Source organism: Hylobates moloch, unplaced genomic scaffold (genome assembly GCF_009828535.3).
Source record: "Hylobates moloch isolate HMO894 unplaced genomic scaffold, HMol_V3 SCAFFOLD_19, whole genome shotgun sequence".
Taxonomy (NCBI): Eukaryota; Metazoa; Chordata; class Mammalia; order Primates; family Hylobatidae; genus Hylobates; species Hylobates moloch.
Window position 1 is genome coordinate 46,753,039 of NW_026652294.1, and position 24,201 is coordinate 46,777,239.

At 53.8% G+C, this 24,201-nt stretch overlaps 1 protein-coding gene across 1 annotated transcript in view; it reads left to right on the forward strand.

The window, feature by feature from the left end:
- Positions 1–339: 339 nt before the first annotated feature.
- Positions 340–24,201, forward strand: part of LRRC75A (leucine rich repeat containing 75A) — a 50,024-nt gene continuing 26,162 nt past the window's right edge. The window contains exon 1 of the mRNA XM_032139293.2: positions 340–796. Within this exon, the coding sequence (XP_031995184.1) occupies positions 551–796 (246 nt within the window). The 5' untranslated portion in view covers positions 340–550. The remainder of the gene's footprint in view (positions 797–24,201) is intronic.

Here is a 24,201-nt window from a genome sequence, read left to right on the forward strand (position 1 = left end):
GCACCGGGCGCGCGGTGGGACGCGTCGGGGAGCCCGCTGGGGACCGAGAGCGACGGCCCATGGGGCCTGCCCGTTCCCCTCGGCCCCGCGCCACGGCCCCGAGAAGCGCAGCGCTGCAGCCGGCAGGAGGCGCGACTGCCGAGAGGACGCAGGCAGGGGGCGCCTGGTGGTGGTCCCCAGCCCGGAGCCGCGGGGCGGGAAAGAGCGGGAGCGCCGGAGGAGGGAGGCGCGCAACGCCGCGGAGCTCCAGCGCGGAGGTGGGGGGCGGGGCGGGGGCGGGGCGGGGGCGGGGCGGGCCGAGCTGGGCCGGGGCGGGGCCGGCGGGCGGGCCGGCGGCGAGCGCCCGGGGAGCGCGCCCGGGTAGCCAAGAGGGAGGAGGGCGGGGAGCGCCGACAGCCGCCCGCCCGCCCCCGCGCCGCCCGCGCGCAACAGTTCCCCCAAAGTTGCAGCCCGGGAGGCGAGCGCGCACGGGCGGCCGAGGGGCGGGCGGTTGGCGGGGACGCGGCCTCGCGGCCCAGCGCGGAGAGTCCCGGCGGGCGGCGGCGGCGGCATGGGCACCCGGCAGACCAAGGGCAGCCTGGCGGAGAGAGCCAGCCCCGGCGCCGCGCCGGGCCCCCGACGCGAACGGCCGGACTTCTGGGCGTCGCTGCTGCTGCGCGCCGGGGACAAGGCGGGGCGCGCGGGCGCGGGGATGCCCCCCTACCACCGGCGAGTCGGCATGGTCCAGGAGCTGCTGCGGATGGTGCGCCAGGGCCGGCGGGAGGAGGCGGGGACGCTGCTGCAGTACCTGCGCCAGGTGAGCGCGGGGAGGGGGCGCGGGGGGCGCGCCGGGCCAGAAGGCGTGCTGGGCCGGGGGGCGCCCCACCCCTAACCGAGGAAGCCGGGGGCACCGAGGGGCACCGCCCTGGGCCCCCTTCCGCGGGGATGGAGCCCTGTCTGGCAGCAGGTGCCTCGGCGCTCCCGCTGAATTTGGGGCCTCAGGGCAGGGTGGAGGAAGGCTGGCCGGGTGAGGCCCGCCGAAGGGGACCTGTTGGCATATTGTCCCCACTGCTCTCCTCCGCAGGCAGAGAAGGAGGCTGGTCTCCGGGGACGGTCGGTGGGCGGGGAAGCAGGGATGCCTGCCTGATCTGGGCCAGGGCTCTTTTCTTCCTGTCTGCCCACTGGCATTCACTCCCGGCCGAGGGTCCTCAAGGAATGCGGTTATCAGTTGGACCTGGCTTGGCTTCCCGAGAGCGAGTCCAGGGGCACAGCCCTGGGGCCAATGAGATTCCAGTCCCTAGGTCCTTCACTCGCCTGGGAGGCATCCTGGATTGTAGTTCAAGGAGGAGACTGTTTCCTCTCCCCTCACTAACTTTGGCAAATCCTCAACCATGAGCCCCCGCGGAAGGCGGTAGAGACAGGGGAGCTGGATTTGGTGCCCTTTGTGACCAGCTGGCCAGCAGGAACTTCAGGAGGTTGCCAGGACTCTGTCCTTAGCCTGTGCCTGTCCCACTGGCTAGGGACAGATGTTGCGGAATTGGCCAGTTCCCTCTGCTTTGGGGCTGCCCTGGGGCTAATGCTGTCACTCACCTCTCTGTGGCTTGTTTTCCTTCCTCAGTTTCTTTGGTGGGGAGAGGAGCATGGCCCATGCCATGGATTTTGTTGAGTATCAGACAGGCAGGGGAGTGCAAAGCTGCTCTCCTGCATCACCAAGCAGGTTGTCTTGGCCTGGCTTTGGTGGGTAGACAATCCAGGCCCCATATTCTTGCTAGACTGACCCCATTAGAGGTGGAGTCTACCGTGGATGGCAGAGGGAAAATCTCAGGTGACCTTTCTGGGGTTTTCCAGTCGCTGCTGAAAGAGGCTGTAGGAGCACCTTCCTGGGAGGAGCTTCCAAAATCTAATCAGACCCACATCCCTCTTGGGTTCTGCAGCACTCTTCCCCACCTTTGTATCTGCTGCGCTCTTACCCTAAAGTGTGTGTCCCCAAGCTGTGCACTGCACAGGGAGAGGCAAGCAGAGACGAGGGGACTTGGGAAGATGTGGGACTTCTGCTCCTGCCTCTGTTTTTCCCAACAACCTCCAGAATGATGCCCGCGACGCTGCTGGATCCCCATGTTTCTTCTCTGAGTTCAGTCATCAAAGAAAGATGACATTATGCACCACTTAACTTTAGCAGTGTGTATTTCTTTGTCTTTTGAAAATTGGAAGCTGACATATGGCCTTTATAGTAACTCTTTCGCTTTTAAACAGAATAATGGGTTTTCCAGACCATGGTATCCCATTTACACACCATACTGTAAGGTTTTCCTGATCACATGCTGTTTCCCCCACCCTGCAGTGGGTGCTTTCGGGGATACAGAAGAGCAGAGGGAGCTGGCAAGCACTTCTTGGAGGGTGCAAGACCAGAGCGAAGCTTGCATGATGGAGGGCCGCTTGGAGGCCCACGGGAGGAGACTGGACGCAAAGTGGGCAGATACTTCAGGCTCCCCAGTCCCTGTAGGGCTGAGTATGATTCCACATTCTGGGGACACTGCGCTTCTCCCTGCCTTGCAGGAGAGTAGATAAGCCCCTGCAGCCCCACTGTGGGATCCTTGAAACAAGAAGCATTTCCTCAGACATCTGCACATGGGTCTTATTGGTGTCTTGGTACCCACCTCAGCTGCAGGACTAGGAGGGCTGATGAGGGGGTGTGAGTGGGCTTATCAGACTTCCTCCTTTTCTGTGAAAGCAGCAGGTCCTTAGGCTCTGGGCTCCTGTTGGGCTCCCTTAACCCCTGGCTGGGGATGCAAGGGCCGTGGGCCTGGAGCTGCCCTGTGTGGCCTGGAACGGATGGAGCAGGACCCTTCCAGGAAGTAGTCATGGGCCTTGAGCAGTGTAGGAGTGAAGCACAGGAGTGTTCACTTGCCAGTGACAGAGAGGTGGCTTTCTAGGACCCTGAGGCTATTTGGAGGAATGTCCAGCTGGATTTGTGCTGTGCACTGAAGTGGCTTTCTCCAAAATTGCATTTTCCTTTCCATTCCAGTTTCCTTCTCTAGTCTGGAGGTGGTGATGTTCAGAAAGGGAATGAGCAGCTAGTGAGAGCCATGAGAACACACAGGCCTCACTGGGGTCAGACCAACAAGAACCTCTTCCTCAGCAAGACAGCCAGTAAAGACAGGGTTCTGCAAAGCATGGGGCACCCTGTTCTGCAGGAATGTCATGCAGGCCCCTGGGGTGGGTGTCAAGGAGCAGGCACAGAACCAGGGAGGGGCAGTAGCGAGGATAGTAGCCCTCACCTCCATTCACACAACATGTTCTCCTGCATTTGATAACGTGGGTTTGGCTGCTGGATTTGTGTATGCCCAGAGCCATATGGCTGGTGGGGACTCGGGAGCCTTTGTTCCTGTGCTTCTTAGCCTCTTTGAGTCCTTGATCTTTTTGAGGCTCTGAAAGAGCTACACACAATCTTCCCAGACAAATGCACTGACTCACGCAATCTCTTTTTTTTTTTTTTTTTTTTTTTGAGACAGAGTCTCACTCTGTCGCCCAGGCTGGAGTGCAGTGGCGCAGTCTCGGCTCACTGCAAGCTCTGCCTCCCGGGGTCACGCCATTCTCCTGCCTCAGCCTCTCCGAGTAGCTGGGACTACAGGCGCCCGCCACCATGCCCGGCTAATTTTTTGTATTTTTAGTAGAGATGGGGTTTCACCGTGGTCTCGATCTCCTGACCTCGTGATCCGCCCGCCTCGGCCTCCCAAAGTGCTGGGATTACAAGCGTGAGCCACCGCGCCCGGCCTGACTCACGCAATCTCACAGGCAATTTCGGAGGGTTCACAAAGCCCCTGAAACCCAGCTACAGACTCCAAGTTCAGAATCTCTGCTCCAGTCCAATACCACCCTTCTCCCTGCTGTGACTTGCTCCAGGCCGGGGATCTGGAAACAGGGACCTGGCCCAGGTGCATGTGTGGCAGTTCACGGTGGGCTGAAGGATTGTGGCTGCTGGTGCCACTTCTTCTGAATGCCCCTCTTCAGCATCTAAGATTTGGAGGGCGTTTCTCCAGCTTGTCACTTGCTGGAGAGGTATCAGGAGGCCTCATTCAGCACAAATGACCCTGAGCTGTGGCCAGGGGTGCAGGCAGGATGCCAGACAGCTCCCTTGAAGGAACAAAAAATAATCCCCTTCCCTTTAAGATAAGTGTAATCTGAGAAGAGTCCAGGGCCAAGGATCAAGTAGGCAGCTCGCCTTCCGGTCCTCAGTCAGCTGTGACCTTGGGCCCAGCACATAACCTCTCTGAGTTGTGTTTCTTTGTTTCCCAAAGAGGGATCTGGGGTACTGAGCAGAGCAAATGCTACAAAGTGTATGAAATGGTGTTGGTGCTGCCATTCAAGACCCATTCTCTTGGTGACTGTGAAACAGGAGAATCTGCCTTACTTACTTTGGGTCTGGCCCCACTAGGGGCAGGGTTGTGGCATCCTTTCTCAGGCGTGGCCCAAGAATTTTTTGGATTCTATCTACCTGGCCAGGGTTCAGTCTGGATCAAAAACTCACTGCACATTTAGAAGCATCTGGAGTGAGTGCTTGTGGAGATAAAGCAAGCCAGCTTTGGATGGGAGAGGCCGTTCCTCTGCCCTTTCCTGGCCGCCATCCTTCCAGGCCTTCCCCTTCCCCAGATGTCCTTCCCCTTGGGCTCAGGCCTGCTGTCTTTAAGGAGCCCTGGAGAAGAAATAACCTTCCGTCATTGGGAGAGGACAAGTGCTAGGCCACCTTGAAGGTGAGCCGTCATCTCTTCAGCCCGGCAGTTTCCCTGAGTCCTCAAAATTTTAGACTGAGCTGTCGGCCTGCGTCATGGAGCAGCAGAAAAAGTGTCTGTTTCCCTGGGATACACCCAGCTGATTGGTAGCCCCTGTCTTCATGTTCACCAGCACCCCAGCTTTCCCATGAGAAGAGGCTGATGGAGTTGGTTTACTCGAAGTATGGCGCACACCCCTTAAGCAGGGCTGTTCCTATGTTAACTTGTTTGGGCCTCCCAGTGGTATGGCTAGGGCCTGGAATCCTGGTTCCCTCTGCTCCCTCTCTTGTCTGGGGTGGTGAGGTTGGCTTCATTCTGCACCTGGGAACAGGAGCTACATCAGCTAATGCCGACAAGAACCACTGAGGCCAGGCGCAATGGCTCACACCTATAATCCCAGCACTTTAGGAGGCTGAGGCAGGCAGATGACTTGAGCTCACGAGTTCAAGACCAGCCTGAGCAACATGGCTGTCTCTACAAATGCAGATACAAAAATTAGCCAAGTGTCGTGGTGTGCACCTGTAGTCCCAGCTACTTGGGAGACTGAGGCAGGAGGATGGCTTGAGCTTGGGAAGCAGAGGTTGTAGTGAGTCGAGATCAAGCCACTGCACTCCAGCCTGGGCCACAGAGGCAGGGCCTAAGAGTTTAACTCATCCCTCAAGAGGAGCTGAATAATGGACAGACACCTGGAGACTCCCTGGAGATGTGGAGACTGGACAGGTCATTACTACTTAGAAGCAGAAAGATGAGCATAATGACCTCTGAAGGTCACCTTTTTCCTTCCACCCCCACCTAAGAACACTTCTTTAGGCGAGCAGGTTGGAAGGCTACCAGACACCAGGCAGGGGGGCCCTACGCTGGGCCTGCTTTTCTTCCTCCACCTGGAATGCTTTTCTTATTTCCACTGAATGCACCTTACCTTTCCAGGGCCACCTTCCTGGGCATGTCAGCCGAAGCTTAGAGATCCATGTGCCTCTTAGTTCCTACCACACTGGGAGGCATTCAATCCATGCAGTTTTTCCCTGATGTTCCTTTTGTTTGTCAGATAAGGTCCAGTGCTTCCTGAGGGCGGAGACCCACCACCACCACTGTTATCCACTGTATGGTATTGAAAACCTGTAGGCTCGTGGCATACCTCAGTGAGTCTGTGTGCCGTGAAGATGTGCGTACGCTTGTGTGTCTGCTGCTGTCGTCAGTGTGTCCTCAGAAAGCACTTGGATTCCCCAGCTACGGCTGTGCAACTGTGGGCTGATTTACCAGGCTTGTTAGTACTGTCATGAGACACAGCACGTTTGCTTTCCGTGTGGTTGGATTTCTGGGAGTGATGTCCACAGGGCTTGGCTGTTCCTGGCAGCCTGCCAGGCGGTGGTGTTCTTGGAGAGAGGAGTGGCATGGTGCCCAGGCTCCGTGGCACCACGGGATCCCATCCGGCAGGTGCAGTCTGGGGCCTCTGCCGAGGTGGCGGGAGGGGAGCGGAGCCTGATGGGAGAGTCTGGCCTCCACATTCCTGATCGGCTCTTGTGCTGAATCATGTTCATTTCCTCCACAAAGAGAAACCTTCCTTTTTAAAATCCGCCGCTCTCAGCCTAGGCTGGATCGAGGCTTTTCCAGTGATAAAGATGCAGAGGGATTCCTGTGTCAGAGCCTGCTTCATTGGTTTCCAAGGCTGCCAGGGACACTGGCTGGGGAAATAGCAGCCTCTGTAGTGGCTAAGCACGACTGCAGGGGCTGTAGCTGGGCTGGTTATTCTGACTTTAGGGTCTGGTGAGGCTATGGGATGGGGTTGGGGTGTCCTTTTTTCTGGAACAAATGCCACCTCCTCAGAGATTACCAGAAACTGCTTTGCTGTCTTCAGAGGTCCTAAAGTACCCTGGCCTCCATCCATGGACCATAAGGGTGGGTGCACCATCCCCTCCCCCAGTGTCATTTCATTGCCATGCATGCTTTTCTGGGGCAGAGGCCATAAAAACTGGCACACAGTCTGTTTTCAGGAAATTCTTATAGAATGGATTGAAACTTCCCATCAGGCACACACTTCCTCCAGCCTCTGTCCCTGGCGTTCTCTCTCAGGAGACAGCAGGGTTTGGCTTAGACTTCTGAAGTGTTTCTACTGTGACCATGGGCCAGGGTATTCCCCCACCCCCCTGTAAACTGTAGGGTGGAAGCCATGACTCCTCCCTGCATCCCCACTCCTTGTCTGCAGGGGAGAGGCTCCTTGAAGAAGGGTTATCCAGTGACCGGGATCTTCTCCAACTCCTCCATCAGGATGCAGAGGGGGTGAGGTCAGCATTGGAGATGGAGATTCTCCCCGCAGCATGGGGATCCTCAGCCAGCCATCTGGCTCCCCTTCCCCACCAAGAGCAGTGCTGCCGGTGCCCTGCGAGAAAACCACGCGCGCGAGCACACACACACACACACACACACACACACACACACACACACACACTGCTTGTCCTGGCTCCTCCTGGCTGTTCTTGCCGACTGCCTTAGTCCTTTCCAGCTGCTATAACAAAATATAAACTAGGTGGCTTATAAACAGCAGATATTTATTTCTTACAGTCTGGAGTCTGGAAAGTCCAAGATGAAGGTGCTGGCAGATTCACTGTCTGGTGAGGCTGCTTTCTGGTGATGGTACCCTCTCGCTGCATTCTTGCATGGTGGAAGGAATGAAGGGTCTCTCTGGGGTCTCTTTTATATGGGCACTAATCCCATTCATGAGGGCTTCAGCCTTATGACCGAATCACCTCCCGTAGGCCCCACCTCCTGATACCATCACCTTGGGGGTTAGGATTTCAACATCTACATTTGGGAGTGGAGAGGAGGGGACGCAAACTTTGAGCACTGACTATCATATCCTCTCCCATTAAGAGAAACTGGAATGAAGATAGGAGAGGGCCCAGGCATCTAAAACAGCAGATTCGGTTCCTGCATCTTGGACTCACCATTACTAGAAGGGCTGGGTGTTCTAAATGAGAACAGAGACCTTGGCGCGCCAAGCAGGGGCGGGGACCCCCCTCCTATGGTGCCTGCTCTCCTCCCTACCCCCACCCAGGCCTGAGCAGTGCCCACGTGGCTCTCCAGGAGCATTTCCCAGCTTTTTTTTTATTTTGATTTTTTTTAACTTTTATTAGCTCAGACTCCTGACTGCTGCAGCCATATGGAGCTCTGCCGACGGCTGCTGCTCAAAGAGATGTGGCATTTTGATGTTTCTAACTTTATCTTAACCAGGAGAGACACGGGAGCGCAGCTGAGAGTGGGGAGTGCCCTTGTTTGTGAGTGTGTGCTGGGGCCACCTTCAGAGCTGCCCCTCGCTCCTGCTTGGCTCTCAGTGTCCGCGTGTCTTTCTGCCTCTCTGCCTCCCACTCCCTGCGGCTTTTCTTTGTGTCTCTGTTTCTTTCATTGTGTCTTCCCTGCTGTGTGTTTTTCCCTTCCCTGGGTGAGAAGCAGACTCTTGTTCCTCTGCCGGATCTTGGTCAGCTCTCCTCTCTGTCTCCCATCCTCTGCCAGCGGGAAGGTGGGGGAGTGGGGCCATGAGAACTAGAAGTGGTTGGTGGCGGTCAAGAAGGGCACCCGGCTCGATTTGATTGTCTGAGTGTCAGCCGTGCCTTGGGCAGGAGAGCAGGCATTAGGGACACCTCCCCAATCTGCATATGGCTTTCTAGTCCATAAAGCCTTTTCTCATGTTTATTTTGCTGCTTAGGGCATGGGGTTTTTTTTTTGTTTTTTGTTTGTTTGTTTTTGAGATGGAGTCTCGTCCTGTTGCCAGGCTGGAGTGCAGTGGTGCCATCTCAGCTTACTACAACCTCCGCCTCCCAGGTTCAAGCGATTCTCCTGCCTCAGCCTCCTGAGTAGCTGGGATTACATGCACACACCCCCATGCCTGGCTAATTTTTGTATTTTTAGTAGAGACAGAGTTTCACCATGTTGGCCAGGATGGTCTCGATCTCTTGACCTCATGATCCACCCGCCTCAGCCTCCCAAAGTGCTGGGATTACAAGCGTGAGCCACTGCGCCCAGCCTTATTAGGTGGTTTTGTGAAGTTGACAGAATGTTGCTTAAAGTAAAAATGGTGGTTTTTAAAATATTATAAAAACAATATACAATTATAGAAAAATGAGAAAATTAGATGAGCAGAAAATAAAAAAAGTAGTATGCATTAAATAATTTATTCAACAATCGAGTTCCTGTTCCTCCAGGTACCAGTCTAGGCACTGGGGATGCAACAGGCAACCCACCAGGAGAAAACCATGGCAGCAGCTGTTTCCCTTCCTCCGGGAGGGATGGCAAGGACCCCAGAAGCCAACACCAGTACAGGTGCACAGCCTGGCACAGAAGGGAGGCTAGCTTCACTGGGAGCCAGGAGCCCTCAGTTCTGGCCCCAGTGGAAACCCTAACTTGCCCAGCCCTTTCCCTTCTCTGGCCTCAGTTTCCCCAGCTCCAGAGTGAAGGAGTGGTGGGCGAAATGACCCCCGAGTTTCCCTACCGCCGCTGAGATTCCACCAGGTACCTGTGGTTTTGGAAAGACCCATTCATTCTCGTGTGTGGTCAGTTATTTCTTCCAGGCCCTGAGCCACATTCACATTCGAGCCCTAAGGTCACCCACCTTGGCCTCAGCTGATGCAAGAGCTGGGATGCAGCGGTCCCAGGACAGAGAGGGGACAGATACCTCCCCACCAGGTACTGGGGTTGACCCCCATGTGGCCGAGGCCAACCTGTCTGTGCTGACTGCAGTCCTAGCTGATGCAGGGTGAAAGGCCACATCACATGGTGCCAGGGGCAGAGGCCAGAACCGGGGAACCTGCAGACTTTCACACATGAGCAAAGCCCAGCCCTCACAGAGACCCGAGCTGCCCTGTGCGCCACAAACCATCCATCTCAGAGCACTGGGGAGGGTAATGAGGCTGGGGCAGGCCCTGCTGGGACCCGCTGTCCACATGACTCAGTGCCTGGCTCCCTTGCCACCTTTCTGCCTACTGTGGGGGCTTCTCTGGCCCCTCGCACATCTGGTCTCTCTCCCCTCCCTCTACTTCCCACTCTGCCTTCCTTCTCTGAGGGGCTGCTCTCCATGCTCATCTGGATGGAGCCTGTCCCCACTCCACCTCTGTCCTGTCCACAGAGAGCCAGACCTGCCAGCCCCAGCCGAGCTTCAGGGCCTTTGCCTTCAGAGGGCAAGAACCCTGCCTGCATTAGTACTTGGTTCTTTCACTCAGCAGACATCCCTGGGCACCTAAGTGGAGCTGGCACCAACTGGGACAAGTAGGGAAAGCAGGGCCGGCCAAGGTGCTCATTTCTAGAAGGGCTCAGGGCAGCCGCTGATGCCGTAGAGGACTGGCAAGTGACTGCAGGGCTGGCCGTGGTCAGATTCCAGCTCTGCCCTTGTCTCTGGACATGGGGGCCTACACAGGTGCAGGGCGCGGCACACACTGGCTGCTGGGCAAACCCCTTTCCTCAGTGGGGCTCACGAGTAGACACAGGCGCTAGGCCCAGGAGCTGTGGGAAGCCCCGTCTCCCCCACTTCCTAGGTGGGCTTGCCTGACCTGCTCTGCTGGTGCCTCCCAGCGTTCCTGGTCCTCAAGCCTGTCCCTCTCCTGCCCACTTGGCCTTCCCACGGCCCTCAGCCCAGGTCTCTCCCAGAGCATGCCAGAGACCTGTGGGAAGTGCCCCCAGCTATCTCGGAACCCCCTGCAGTGCCCCCTCCAGGCACATTCCCGCCCCACAGCCACTGTCCCCATGGAGCCTCCACCCACAGATACAGGTGCCAAGGAGGCTTGCAGGACACCGTTGTCCACTGAGGGACACCCAGCACCACAGGGAGCCAGCACTTGTGGCCTGGGAAGTCGGCAGCCTGTGATGCCCCCCATCCCACCCCACTGCCCTTAGTTTCTGTCTATGCAGTCATGGCCTCCTGGGGAGGTTCAGGCCCTGCTCGAGAGAAAGGGGCAGGAGTGGGGCCGGTTTCTCTCCTTTGGCACCGGGGGCAGGTAAGGGCCCAGGAGAGCCTGCCCCACACCAAGCGTAACAGTCAGAATTCCTGCCCTGGACCTGGACCACCCAGCACACACCGCGCACCTGGCAGCCCCCCCAACACCCCTTTCCCCATGGGGACCTGGGGAGTCCTCTGTGGATGCAGACTATGGAAAGGGCTGTGTTGTAGATGGTGGGGGAGTCAGGGGAACAGGAGCTGCAGGTGCTCCTGGGGAGGCAGGGCTCTGTGGTGGGCTGGGCAGCTGGAAACAAAACCTCTGTTTCTGATTTCCTCATGGTAAATGGTCAGCCTGGAGCTGCCTGCCCCACTCTCTGGAGGGCCTGTAGCTCAGATGCAGGATGAGGACAAGCACAGACAGGGCTCGGGGAGGAGACATGTATCCCCTCCTGTGCTGAATGCCAGGGCCATCTCGCCCACCCACAGACACCTGCTCCTGCCAGGCCATCATGAGGGAGGCAGGGGGTAGCCAGCGAATCCTCCTGCAGTGCACCTGCCGAGGCCCAGGTGTGGAAGATTGAAGCTCTGCATTCCTATGGAAGGGCCTACAGTGGACTCAGCATGACAGAGAGATGCTCCTGAAATTGGTTCATAATTTCCTACTTAAGGTTCTTAATGTCTTCCCGTGGGGATGTTACTTCCTGTATTAGGGTTCTCCAGAGAAACAGACTCAAAAGGAGATTTACATGTATAAACACATACAATTGACTATCACACTTCCTGTGAGTGGGCAGGAGAGAGCAAGGGCCACAGAGAGGGAAGCATGGAGGGGCTCTCATCTCACCTAGCACCAGGTAGGTGCTGGTACCTGGTATAGTCCTGTGGCCTTGTAATAGGCTACCTCGCCACCTTGCACATTGTAGTCTCACCGGCTCTCTCCTGGCAATGGTCCTGGCTCGCTGCCATCAGAGGACAGGCAATGCTGAGGCTCTAATGTCCTTAGAGGGCCAAGGGGTCTGGATCTGCCTCTGCCCCTCTCCCTCACTGGAGAAAATGGCAGCAGGAGGGGTTCCACGGCTCCTTTGGTGTGAAGGCCTGCTGCAGTCAGAGCTGAGATGTTTGACAGAGGCGCACACAGCCCAGAGACAAGGAGTGGCCTGTGCAGGGTCATACAGGACTGGGACCAGGTCCCTGATTCCCAAGACCCTGCCCTGCCCAATGGTCCCTGGAGAAGTACTGGAAGTGACGCCTGGGTCTGTCCCAGTAAAAAACTTGGTGTTTTCTGAGCTTCCTCAGGTTCGGACAGGTGGCCTGAGTTCCCTCGTCACAGGCAGGGTGGAAGAGGGGCTCTGGGGCACAGAGGACCTGTGCTGCCCCTTCCCTGTGGCAGGAGAAGGAGATGGGGAGCATAGTTACCTTGAGTGTATTCCCTGTCAGCGGTCTCCAATCTTTTTTTTTTTTTTTTTTTTTGAGACGAAGTCTCGCTCTTGTTGCCGAGGCTAGAGTGCAGTGGTGCGATCTCGGTTCACTGCAACCTCCACCTCCCGGGTTCAAGTGATTCTCCTGTCTCAGCCTCCTGAGTAGCTGGGATTACAGGCGCATGCCACCATGCCCGGCTAATTTTTGTATTTTAGTAGAGACGGGGTTTCACTGTGTTGCTCAGGCTAGTCTCGAACTCCTGAGCTCAGGCAATCCGCCCACCTCGGCCTCCCAAAGTGCTAGGATTACAGGCGTGAGCCACCGCGCCCGGCCAGCGGTCTCCAATCTTTTTGGCACCAGGCACCAGTTTCCTGGAAGACAGTTTTTCCATGGCCAGGGGTGGGGGATGGTTTTGAGATGATTTAAACACATTACACTTATTGTGTACTTTATTTCTATTATTACCACATTGTAATATAATGAAATAATTATACAACTCACCATAATGTGGAATCAGTGAGGGCACTGAGCTTCTTTTCCTGCAACTAGATGGTCCCATCTGGGGTGATGGGAGACAGTGAGAAATCATCAGGCATTAGATTCTCGTAAGTGTGCAACCTAGATCCCTCACGTGTGCAGTTTACAATAGGGTTTGTGCTCCTATGAGAGCCTAATGCTGCCACTGATCTGACAGGAGGCGGAGCTCAGGCGGGAACACTGGCCCACTGTTCACCTCCTGCTGTGCAGCCTGCTTCCTAACAGGTCACAGACTGGTACTGGTCTGTGGCTTGGGGGTTTGGGACCCCTGCTCCAAATGACACTTTTTCAACAGTTTATTTCTTAAAGTAAGATGTTGAGATGGTGGTGGCCATGACAATGATGACCTAGTGTTGGGGGAAGCAGAGAGCAGGACCATGACCTGAAGAGGTGTTCCCAGCGAGGGGCAAGCTTCATGAGCTCGCTGCCTCCATGTTAGATTTTCGCTACAGCTCTGCTGCTGGCAGCCCAGGAAAACCAAGAACTTGGGGGTGTAGAAGCCATTCAATGACTGAGTCAGGTCACTCAAGGATGCCTATCCCCTTGGTTTCCTTCACTGAGGTGGAATGTGGCTTCCAGCCCATAGAGTGCCTTTATGAGAAGTGCAAGAAGGTGCCTGTCTGGTTGGGCACAGCCAGAGTCAAGGCTTGGTGAGTTCAGCCCCGCTCAGACACCCTTGTGCAGTACATGCCCTGCACAGCTGTACTTGGCAGCCTTGGTGAGACCACACAGAAGTTTAGAGTATCAGCTGAGGCCTTTAAGGAGCCTTAGCCCTTCTCCCATGCATCTCCTCGGGCACAGCCTTCTCAAATCACCTGAGGCAATGAACTGTGGAACACTGCCTGTCAGCCGGGTACTTGCCCTCTTTCTCTTGAATCGAGGAGCTGAAGCAATTGGGAATCTTCTAGAAAGTTCCAGCTACCAGTCCTGTGTGACCCTGCACAGGCCACTCCTTGTCTCTGGCTCTCAAAGAGGATCAGACAGAATCTAAGACAACCTGAGTGGATCTGGACTCACCCAGCCAGGGGCACCGAGGGCACCAGCAGAGGCATCAGGGTTTCCTTGTTGGGCTTCCATGAGCCCCGGACCCTGCAGTATTGCAGGGGTCCAGGGATTCTGCTCAAGCTTCTCAGACTGTTCATATCCTCGCCTCTAGCAGTTCTGGGGGAATGAGGTCTGAGTGCTCCCACCTCGGTAAGTAACTTCTACTTCTTCAGGCTTAGTCACTCCAGTCGATCTAGTTTTTCCTAGGACGTGCCAGTCCTCTGAACTTTTTATGATTCTCAGCTGCAGACTTAAGTTTTCCACAGCCTTCTGGAATTGTGGCTTCTCGGAGTAAAAACAGTCTTGGGCAGGATTCTCACTGGTGGGGTTTCCAGACAGCTGTCGGCCCAAGACAGACCAGCAGGAACTCAGAGGGGTTGGTTTGGGACATGGAAACTCAGACACGAAAGAGAATAAGTTACCTGTTCCAAGAATTCCCATCTCTCCAGAAAAGGTCCAGCAGGACGAGGCGAATAGAAATGGCTTTGGTGTCACATGTCTTAGGGAGACGCCGGTCCATGAGCCAGGACCAGAAGAGGGCTCTCTGAGGGTAATGGGCACACGGAGCGAGGAGGGACTTTGGGCTGGAATTAGACTCTTTCAGAAAATGGGAGGCCAGGCGCGGCGGCTCACTCCTGTAGTCCCAGCACTTTGGGAGGCTGAGGCAGGCAAATCACCTGCAGTCAGGAGTTCAAGATCAGCCTGGCCAACATGGTGAAATCCCATCTCTACTAAAAACAGAAAAATTAGCTGAGCGTGGTAGTGTGTGTCTAATCCCAACTACTTGGGAGGCTGAGGCAGGAGAATTGCTTAAACTTGGGAGGCAGAGGTTGCAGTGAGCTGAGATGATGCCACTGCACTCCAACCTGGGTGACAAAGCGAGACTCCATCTCAAAAAAAAAAAAAAAAAGAAAATGGGCAAGAGGTGGAGTGTGGGCAGCTGGTTGGGGACCTGAGAGCAGGTATGCAGCAAAATGCTCCAAGTCTCTACCTGGGCCATGCTCTGAGGGAGGGAGTCCACCGAGAGAGACCCTCAGGGCGAGATCAGGGACGCTGGATGGAGAGAGAGGCCTGAGATGCTGCGGGAAGCTCAGGGCCTTTGCCTGGCTTATAGCATTGGCTGTCTTGCCTCACCCACCTCCACTCCTACCCACAGCTCCTACCTCCTCCCTCCCAGTGTCTCGAAGCTGTAGACAAACTCAGTGACCACTGAGAAACCAGGCATAGGCCCCTCCCAGCCCTGAGGACGCCACCCCCACCCCGTGCCCTCTTCTGCAGCCCGGAAGCCTTGCTGATTTTCCACCTTGCAGGGAGAATCAGGCCCTGAGAAGCAGGGCCCTAAGATGGGAACTATTCTGCCTGGCTGTGGGGTCTGGCAGCCCCTTGGTGTTCCTCCTGGCTCCTGCTGGGAAGGCCCCTGGAAGGGCATCTGTGGCTCCCTTCCTGGGCCGGCTTCTGCCCTCCCCACTGCCCAGAGCGCATTTTTGAAAGGTCTTGGGGAAAGTGGCCAAGCGTGGAGAGGTGGAAGAGCACAGGCAGGGCCTCACCCCTGGCCACAGTTGTGGATCCTGCGGCCCTCCTCCTCTATCCCGCCCAGTCTCCCCTTCCTGCCTGAAGTTGAAAGCTAGCTGGATTGGAGCTGGATTCCTCATCCAGCATGACTCATCTCTGCTCACCCAGAGGGAGGGCAGCAAGAGGTCTGAATCCAGATTCTTGGAGGTCTGTCCTTGGCCTTGGCCTTGCCTCTGACCTAGAGATTTAAAGTGGTAAAGACCCTTAGCTTGTGATGGTTAACTTTATGTGTCAGCCTAGCTAGGTTGTGGTGCCCAATTTTGGGTCAAATACTAGTCTAGATGCTGCTGTGAAGGTATTTTTCAGATGTGATTAACATCTGAGGCTAGGCATGGTGGCTCACGCCTGTAATCCCAGCACTTCGGGAAGCCCAGGCGGGTAGATCACTTGAGCTCAGGAGTTTGAGACCAGCCTGGCCAACATGGTGAAACCCCGTCTGTACTAAAACTACAAAAATCAGCCAGGCATGGCCGGGCACAGTGGCTCACACCTGTAATCCCAGCACTTTGGGAGGCCGAGGCGGGCGGATCACAAGGTCAGGAGAACGAGACCATCCTGGCTAACACGGTGAAACCCCGTCTCTACTAAAAATACAAAAAATTAGCCGGGCGTGGTGGTGGGCACCTGTGGTCCCAGCTACTCGGGAGGCTGAGGCAGGAGAATGGCGTGAACCTGGGAGGCAGAGCTTGCAGTGAGCCAAGATTGTGCTACTGCACTCCAGCCTGGGCGATAGAGCAAGACTCTGTCTCAAAAAAAAAAAAAAAATCAGCCAGGCATGGTGACGGGCACCTGTAATCTCAGCTACTCGAAAGACTGAGGTAGGAGAATCGCTTGAACTTGGGGAGGCAGAGGTTGCAGTGAGCCGAGGTCACGCCACTGCACTCCAGCCTGGGTGACAGAGTGAAATTCAGCCTCAAAAAAAAAAAAAAAAAAAAAGAAATCTGAAGTACCTACATGTGAAATCAGTAGACTTTGAGTAAAAACAAAAGCCAAATAAAGCCAGGTGCAGTGGCTCACTCCTGTAATCTCAGCTCTTTGGGAGGCCACACTGGGAGGATCGCTTGATGCCAGGAGTTCAAGACCAGCCTAGGCAAACAAAGCAAGACTCCATTTCTACAAAAAAAAAAAAAAAAAATTTCGAGACAGAGTCTCACTCCATCACCCAGGCTGGAGTGCAGTGGTGCAATCTCAGCTCACTGCAACCTCCACCTCTGGGGTTCAAGTGATTCTTCTGCCTCAGCCTCCCAAGTAGCTGGGATTACAGGCATGTGCCACCGCACCCAGCTAATTATTATTATTATTATTATTATTATTATTTTGAGACGGAGTCTTGCTCTGTTGCCCAGGCTAGAGTGCAGTGGCGCAGTCTCAGCTCACTGCAATCTCCACCCCCCGGATTCATGCCATTCTCTTGCCTCAGCCTCCCGAGTAGCTGGGACTATAGGCGCCTGCCACCACACCCAGCTAATTTTTATTTTATTTTATTTTTTAGTAGAGACAGGGTTTCACCGTGTTAGCCAGGATGGTCTCAATCTCCTGACCTCATGATCAGCCACCTCGGCCTCCCAAAGTGATGGGATTACAGGCGTGAGCCACCACAGCCGGCCAACACCCAGCTAATATTTATATTGTTTAGTAGAGAGAGAGTTTCACCATGTTGACCAGGCCAGTCTCAAACTCTGGACCTCAGGTGATCTGCCCACCTCATCCTCCCAAAGTGCTGGGATTACAGTCGTGAACCACCGTGCTCAGCCTGTTTCTACAAAAATTTTTTTAAAATTAGCTGGGTGTGGTGGCAGGTACCTGTAGCCTCAGCTATTCACGGGGCTGAGACAGGAGGATCAGCCTCCCAAATAGCGGGACTACAGCAGTACAGAAGTTCCAGGCTGCAGTGAGCTAGGATCACACCACCACACTCCAGCCTGGGTGACAGAGAGACTCTATCTCAAAAGCATAAATGGATAAAAGTTGATTACTTTCCATAATATGGGTGAGCCTCATTGAATCAGTTGAAGGCTCCAAGAGAAAAGAGAGGTCCCTGAGGAAGAAGGAATTCTGCCTCCAGACTCCAGACAGCACTGCCAACTCCTTCCTGGGTCCCCAGCTTCCCAGCCTGCCCTGCAGATTTCAGACTCGCCAGCCCCCACAATCACGTGAGCCAATTCCTTAAAATAAATCAATTCCTTCCTCTCTCTCCACACACACACACATCTTATCGGTTCTGTTTCTCGGGAGAACCCTGGCTAATACTTAACTTCCAAGGGCTCATAGAGGCAGAGTCAGAAATTTCTAGGGGCTCTGGAGCCCCCGGTCCCTGCCACTGGCTCACTGTATGAGACAACCTTCCAGCCCCCAGCTTTTCACTCTGAGAAATGGGCTGTTCCCAGGAAGACGCTCCTGCTTGGAACTCAGGTTGTTAGGGAGCCAGAAGGATCCTCTAAGTCATTCCTCTACCTCTTTGCCATTTTACCTGCAAATCCTTTGAGGATGAACCAGATGTTTCTTTCTTTTTTTTTTTTTTTTTTTGAGATGGAGTCTTGCACCATCGCCCAGGCTGGAGTGCAGTGGCACAATCTTGGTTCACTGCAAGCTCCGCCTCCCGGGTTCACGCCACTCTCCTGCCTCAGCCTCCCAAGTAGCTGAGACTACAGGCGCCCGCCACGACGCCCGGCTAATTTTTTGTATTTTTAGTAGAGACGGGGTTTCACCATGTTAGCCAGGATGTCTCGATCTTCTGACCTCGTGATCCGCCCACCTCAGCCTCCCAAAGTGCCAGGATTACAGGTGTGAGCCACCGCGCCCGGCCTCAGGATGAACCAAATGTTTCATTTCACTTGGGCAGAATGTACTGCAGAGAGGGACAAATGGACTTAAATGCATTTGCCGGAAGGTATAAACAACCGATTCAGATAATTTCCCAAGCAGAGAGATTAGGAGGGCACTGGGATGGATGACAAAGTGCTGAGAATTTGTGGAATGTAGGGGCCTGCGGACCTCAGAGACCATCTGGCCCCAGGCATACTGCAGAATCCGAGTCCCACAAGAGGTCCCGGGGAAGCAGGGGAGGGGCTTGGGAAATAAATCTGGGAAATACTGCAAATGCCACCACCCTTTCGGAGTCATAAAACAGTAGCTGAAACATCCAGCAGGAAAAGGAAAATGGTTATTTGTTGAATTCTTTGTGTTCCAAACTTATTTGGTCTAAGTCCCTCTTCTGCTGCCCTCTCCAACTCTTTGGAAGAATGAGCTGATGCAACCTTCTCATTTGTAGGTGTGGAAGCTGTGGTGTAAGAGGGTGGCTTGCCCAGGGCCACACAGTGACTTAGGGTCTAACCCAGGTCTTTGTTCCCCACCCTCAGCCACGTGTGGGCAGAGCCATGACCGTGGAGGAGCAGACAAAACCCTCCATATGGCTTGATGTGCCTCCCAACTTCCTTTAGATTTTTCTGAAGAGAAAGCATCCTTTTGATGTTTATTTGTTGCTAAAGCCATTTCTTGGATTTTAATTAAGTTACACTTGGCAACGGCTGGGCATCTGTTTCCAGAGGCCTGTTTCACACAGAGGGTGTCATTTTTTCAGACTTCAAAGTTAAAACACAAACAACACACAGTCATGAAGCCCCTCACTGAGCAAAGCTGCCAAACATTGCTGCCCAGCCCGCTGACTCCTGCTGGGCAAGAAGAACCTGGTGGCAACACTCGTCACCGTTAAGGAGGGCCAGCCTGCCGGGGTGCCTGGCTTCAAAAACCTGCAGGGGCCACGTGGCCCTGGACGGGTGGGAGAGTCATGAGCTGCCCCTGGGTCCTCAGGTGGGACCAGAGAACCCCAGTCTTTAGCTCTCATCCCTCAGACAGGCTAGGCAAGTCTGGTGGAGCGTGGAGTGGGTGCCAGTGACCCCCCACCAGCAGTTTCTTGGCTCAGACCTCTGCAGAGCAGCCCTCCCTGGCAGCATCTGGCTGACTTCAGTCAGCTGGGTGCTAATGGACACCTCCTTGGGTACCAAACTCACAGGCCTGTGGGGGTGGCGGGCACCAAGCCAGGGTGCCCTCGAGAGGCAACCCCCAAGACTGGGACCAGGAGCCGGGCAATGCCCACCTTAGACATCAGCAGGAGTGTGAGGAGGGCTCATCTTCAAACAGGGTTCCCACGCTGTCCAGTGGTTTTGTTAGGGGGAGGGGATGTAGCAGTTGCTTTTATTACTTTTGCTAGTCTGCTTTGCTTTGGTGTCTTCCAAGCCTGAGCAGTGTGTCTCGGGCTCTTAACTGCATAGTCCTCTCTGTCTAGCTGTGCTTTTGCTCCCTGCCCCATACTCTGCAGGGTGCCCACCTCATCTGCATTATCTGTCATTAGTTATTCTTGGGGTGCGCGCACACACAGACACACACACACACACACACAGACTACTTACAACGACTTGAGTTTTCTCAATTAATATTCAATATATATTGAAGTGGAAATTTTTAAACCTAGTGTTTCCTGAAGCATTTAACATACCAATTTCATTATTCCCCTCACGAATCTAGTTCATTTAAATGAACTAGATTAAATCGATGTTCAAGGGTAGGGGGTTTATAACTTAAGTAATTAAATTTCTTTAAATATCTTGATGTGACTTTATAAATTTAACATAACCAGTGTTCTTAAGTTTATAAATACTCATCCTAAAAAGCAGGACTTTCCCGGGTTCCTAAACAGTTGTTAAAATTTAATAAGCTGATAAATATGATGACTATTAGTTCTCTGAAACATTTCAAAACTTACAAACTTGGCTGAATCCACTTCCGGTGTTCTGCTTAAAATCATAAGCTTAAAATCAGCTACTCAATTACCCATTTTAAATGGGGATTGGAAGGCCAATCTGTTAGATACTCTGATACGCCTAATTCTCTTGAACATGACAAATGTGTGAAATAACCAGATTTCCATATGCCCCAGCGCATTAGCACTCACTTTGCTCCAGGGCCACCCTGTGTAACTGTGGCACTTTTGGGGCTAAAGATGCCTTGTTGCTGCACTGAGGAGCGATGCCACTCTCTGGAGCAGTCAAGCCCACTGGTGCCACTTCTGCTTTTGCACCCCACGTACCCCTCCAGCGGGGGGGTCTCAGTCCCGGTCTTCAGACTCCATCACCAAACTCCTGCTCGCCTTCCGCCATCCATGCAGCTTCGCCACTGGCTTTTTGTTGCTTTTTTTTCTGAGTTCTTTCATGGTTCCTCTTACCAGGCCCCACGTCTTGTAGCTACTTAGTGGCACCTCCTTGGATGCCAGGATCCTGCATCCTGGGCCATGCTGATGAGAAGAGTCACAGGGGGCCAGAGGGCAACGCTTAGTGGCCACCTTCCTTGTGGTCCAGAAATCCTGCCTCAGCAGTGCCGGCTGATGAGTGTCTCTCCTCTGCTTGCATCCTTCCAGTGATAGTGAGCTCACCACTATTTTTTTATTATGATAAAATATACAAATATAAAATACTGTTTTAACCATTTTAGGTGCACAGTTCAGTGGCATTAAGCACATTCATATTGCTGTGCAACCATCACCACCTTCCATCTCCAGAACTCTTTCATCTCCCCAAACTGAAACCCTGTCCCCACCTAACACGAATTCCCCCTTCCCCAGTCCCAGCAACCACCATTCTACTCTCTGTCTCTGTGAATTTGAGTACTTTGAATGATTAGATACTCTTGGTCCCTCACGTAAGTGGCCTCGTGCAGTATTTATCCTTTCGTGCCTAGCTTATTTCTTTTAGTGGAGTCTTCAAGCCTCATCCTTGTCTTGGGCGGTGTCAGCATTTCCTTCATCACCTGTTTTTAAAGGTTCTTTCCCATGTTGAGCTGAGAACCACCTTGGGGGTCCTATAGGAAGCATTTCTGACTAGTACAGCCCTGCCCCTGGGAGCAGACAGCAAAGGAGAGTGTACCCACAGAGGCTCCAGGGCTGGTGGAGACAGCAAGTTGATTTCTGGCAATAACGTCCTTGGTTGCCCACAGCTGTGCTCTTGGCTGAGGTCTGCAGCAGTGGAAGAAGGGAGGTGTCCTGGCCACTTCCCTTGATCTCTTCTCCCTTTTGCCTGGTGTGCCCCTGGGAAAAATGCCACCTCTGTCCTGATCCAATCTGGTGCATTCATTTCCTGGGGCTGCCGTAACCAATGACCACTGGCTGAGTGACTTGGAACAACTGAAACATATTATCTCACGATTTGGAGGCCAGAAGTCTGAGATGAGAGTGTCAGCAGGGCCGTGTCCATCCAGAGATTCCAGGGGAGATTTCACTCTTTCCCCCTTCCAGCTTCTGGTGGTTGTGGCCACATCACTCCCTTCTCTGCCTCCACCTTCACGTTGCTGCCTTCTCTGTGTCTCTTGTAAGAACACTTGTTTTGGATTCAGGGCCCACCTGGATAAACCAGGACCATCTCATCTCAGGGTCCTGAAGGTAATCTGTGCGTGAAGACCCTTTTTCCAAATGAGGTCACATTCACAGTTTCTGGGCACAAGCGCATGGGCATGTCTTTTGGGGGCCACCATTAATCCCACTGCATCCTGTATCTGTTTCTCTCATTCGGTGCATAGGTCTGTGCCTGGCGTCCCTCCCTTCCCTGTCGCACATGGGGAAAGAATGAAGTCTCCCCCTAGAATCTCTAGAGGGAGTGCAGCTCTGCTGACACCCTGATTTCAGATTTCTGGTCTCCAAAACTAAGAGAATACATTTCTGTTGTTTATGACTCCGTCCTTCTTCTTATGAGATCATTGTCTTCCTAGAGAAGCAAGTCTTCTCTGTGCCCAGCTCCTTAACTCTGCGATGTCCCAGCTTCTCTCCCTGGGGGCTTCCACAGGCTGTGTTTCCCTAACAGCACTTGACATTTCCCTTCCCTCCCCTGGGTGTCCCCCAAAGGCAAGCAGGAAAGTCACAGGGAAAAGGACAGGAGCCCTGGCACCCAGCTGAGGCCTGGCATCCCCCAGGCTTGTCCCTCCCTTAGCAGTGGCTGCCAGTGATGTTCTAGAGCCAGGAGGGGGAGCAGCCTGGTTCTGCTTCCTGCTTGCCCTCTGGACTCTAATTAATTTCCTTCTGGTAGACTGTGTTTGATTCCACCCTCATTAAGTAGGTTTGCACATGCGGGTCCTGGTGGTTTCGATATTGAAGCATCTACCTTTGCTGGTTAATATTCAGCGCTTGCTGCGTCCTCCTTTCCCCGGCTCTGTTGTTGCAGAAACTGTGGAGTCATGCCTGGAGGAGAGAGACAAATGAAAGCTAATTCCCCGTGGGACCTTCCTTCTGCGAGTGGGGTTAAAAATGAGTTTAAGAGGGAAGGGGGGAGTTGAGGTTTAAAATAGAGTATGGCTGGCGGCCTCCTCTGTGGCTTCCCCTAGCTTTCTCCTAAGACACCTAAGACGACGCACCAAAAAAAGACAAACACTCAGCACACTGGAAACAAAGACAGGTGGGCAGTCTGAGAGGAGCCTCCTCACTGCTAGACACATGGAGCAGGGCCAAGAAAGACACCATCCAGCCTTCCTCCCAGGAATCTGAGACCTCCGGAAGGAAGGGAGGAAGCCACTTTCTCCCTTAGTCTGTGGACTGTGCCAGTCAGAAAGCCAGGCAACTGGTCCTGTACCATGCAGGTGACAATTTGGAGGTAAAAGGAGGGCTCTTCCACTCCCTTCTCTCTTCATCCTCTCCCATGCCTCTGTCTGCATCCGTTCAGAGACAGCAACTCCCAAGGCGGGAAGAGAGGGCATCTGAGAAGTCCAGTGCAGCCAGTGGGCTTACCCAAGGACAGGAAGTGTCCTGAACATACGGACATTGTTACAGATTTCCGTGGACTTCACTGTTGTGAGTGTTGGAGATTCAGGCCATGAAGTGGGTGGAGATGTCCCTTCTCAAGGTCAGAGTCACATAAGCACAGTGCCTGAGACTCATCCTGGGGCTGGACTCTTCTGTAAGCCAGAGCCCTGAGAGGTGGACTCAGTCCTAACCCAAGGAGGCCATCATGGGGACAAGGATGCACTGATAGACGTGGGTGTCACTAGATCTCGGCCTCTTCGAGAGTGCACAAGCTGGGGGGGGAAGCCTGAGCACAGGATAGATACCCTGGAACCTGAACCCGACCTCTGAAAATTATCTACAGCAGGATCCAGAAGAAATGAACTTTGTGGGAAAAGAACAAAAGGCCACCCAAAGAGGCCAACCAACAGGATGAGATGAAAGAGAAGATTAACAAGCAAAATAAGAATGGCAAGGAAATGAAATGCTAGCCAACTTGCAATCCTTCTTGGGGGCAGTGAGAGCAGTGACGCTGGATGTGAAATCAGTGACATGGAAGGCAAACTGGAAACCCTGGATGAAAGTGTATCATGCACAGAATACCAAAAAAGATAAATCCAGAAGACACAGAGCCAGCGTTGATTTTCCTGAGGAGACAGCTTGAAAAAAGGTCTATGTTTGCAGACCAACACCTGAAAGTAAATCCAAAGAAAACAGATCCACCACTAGACGCATAGTGGCAAAAATGTTTAATAACCAAGTGTCAGGGGCAGAAAAAGAATGGCCAGATAGAATGTGCACCCTCCCCTGCTCCCTCCTATCCCAAGAAAGTGTCTATGTTTGCCTGCCTGGGGGTCTGGCTCTGTCACTCAGGTTGGAGTACAATGGCACCGTCATAGCTCACTTCAGCCTCAACCTCCCTGGCTCAAGCTGTCCTCCTGCTTCAGCCTCCCAAAGTGTCAGGATTACAGGCATGAGCCACCGGGCCTGGCCCTTTTTAAAATGTGTGGTAAAATACACATAACATAAAGTTTACTATCTCAACCATTTTTAAGCATACAGCTCAGTGGTGTTAAGTACTGTTTGTTGTGCAGCTGATCTCCAGAACTCTCATCTTGCAAAACAGACACTGTGTCCTCATTAAACAGTAACTCCTCCTTCCCCTCCCCCCAGCCCCTGGTACCCACCATTCTACTTTC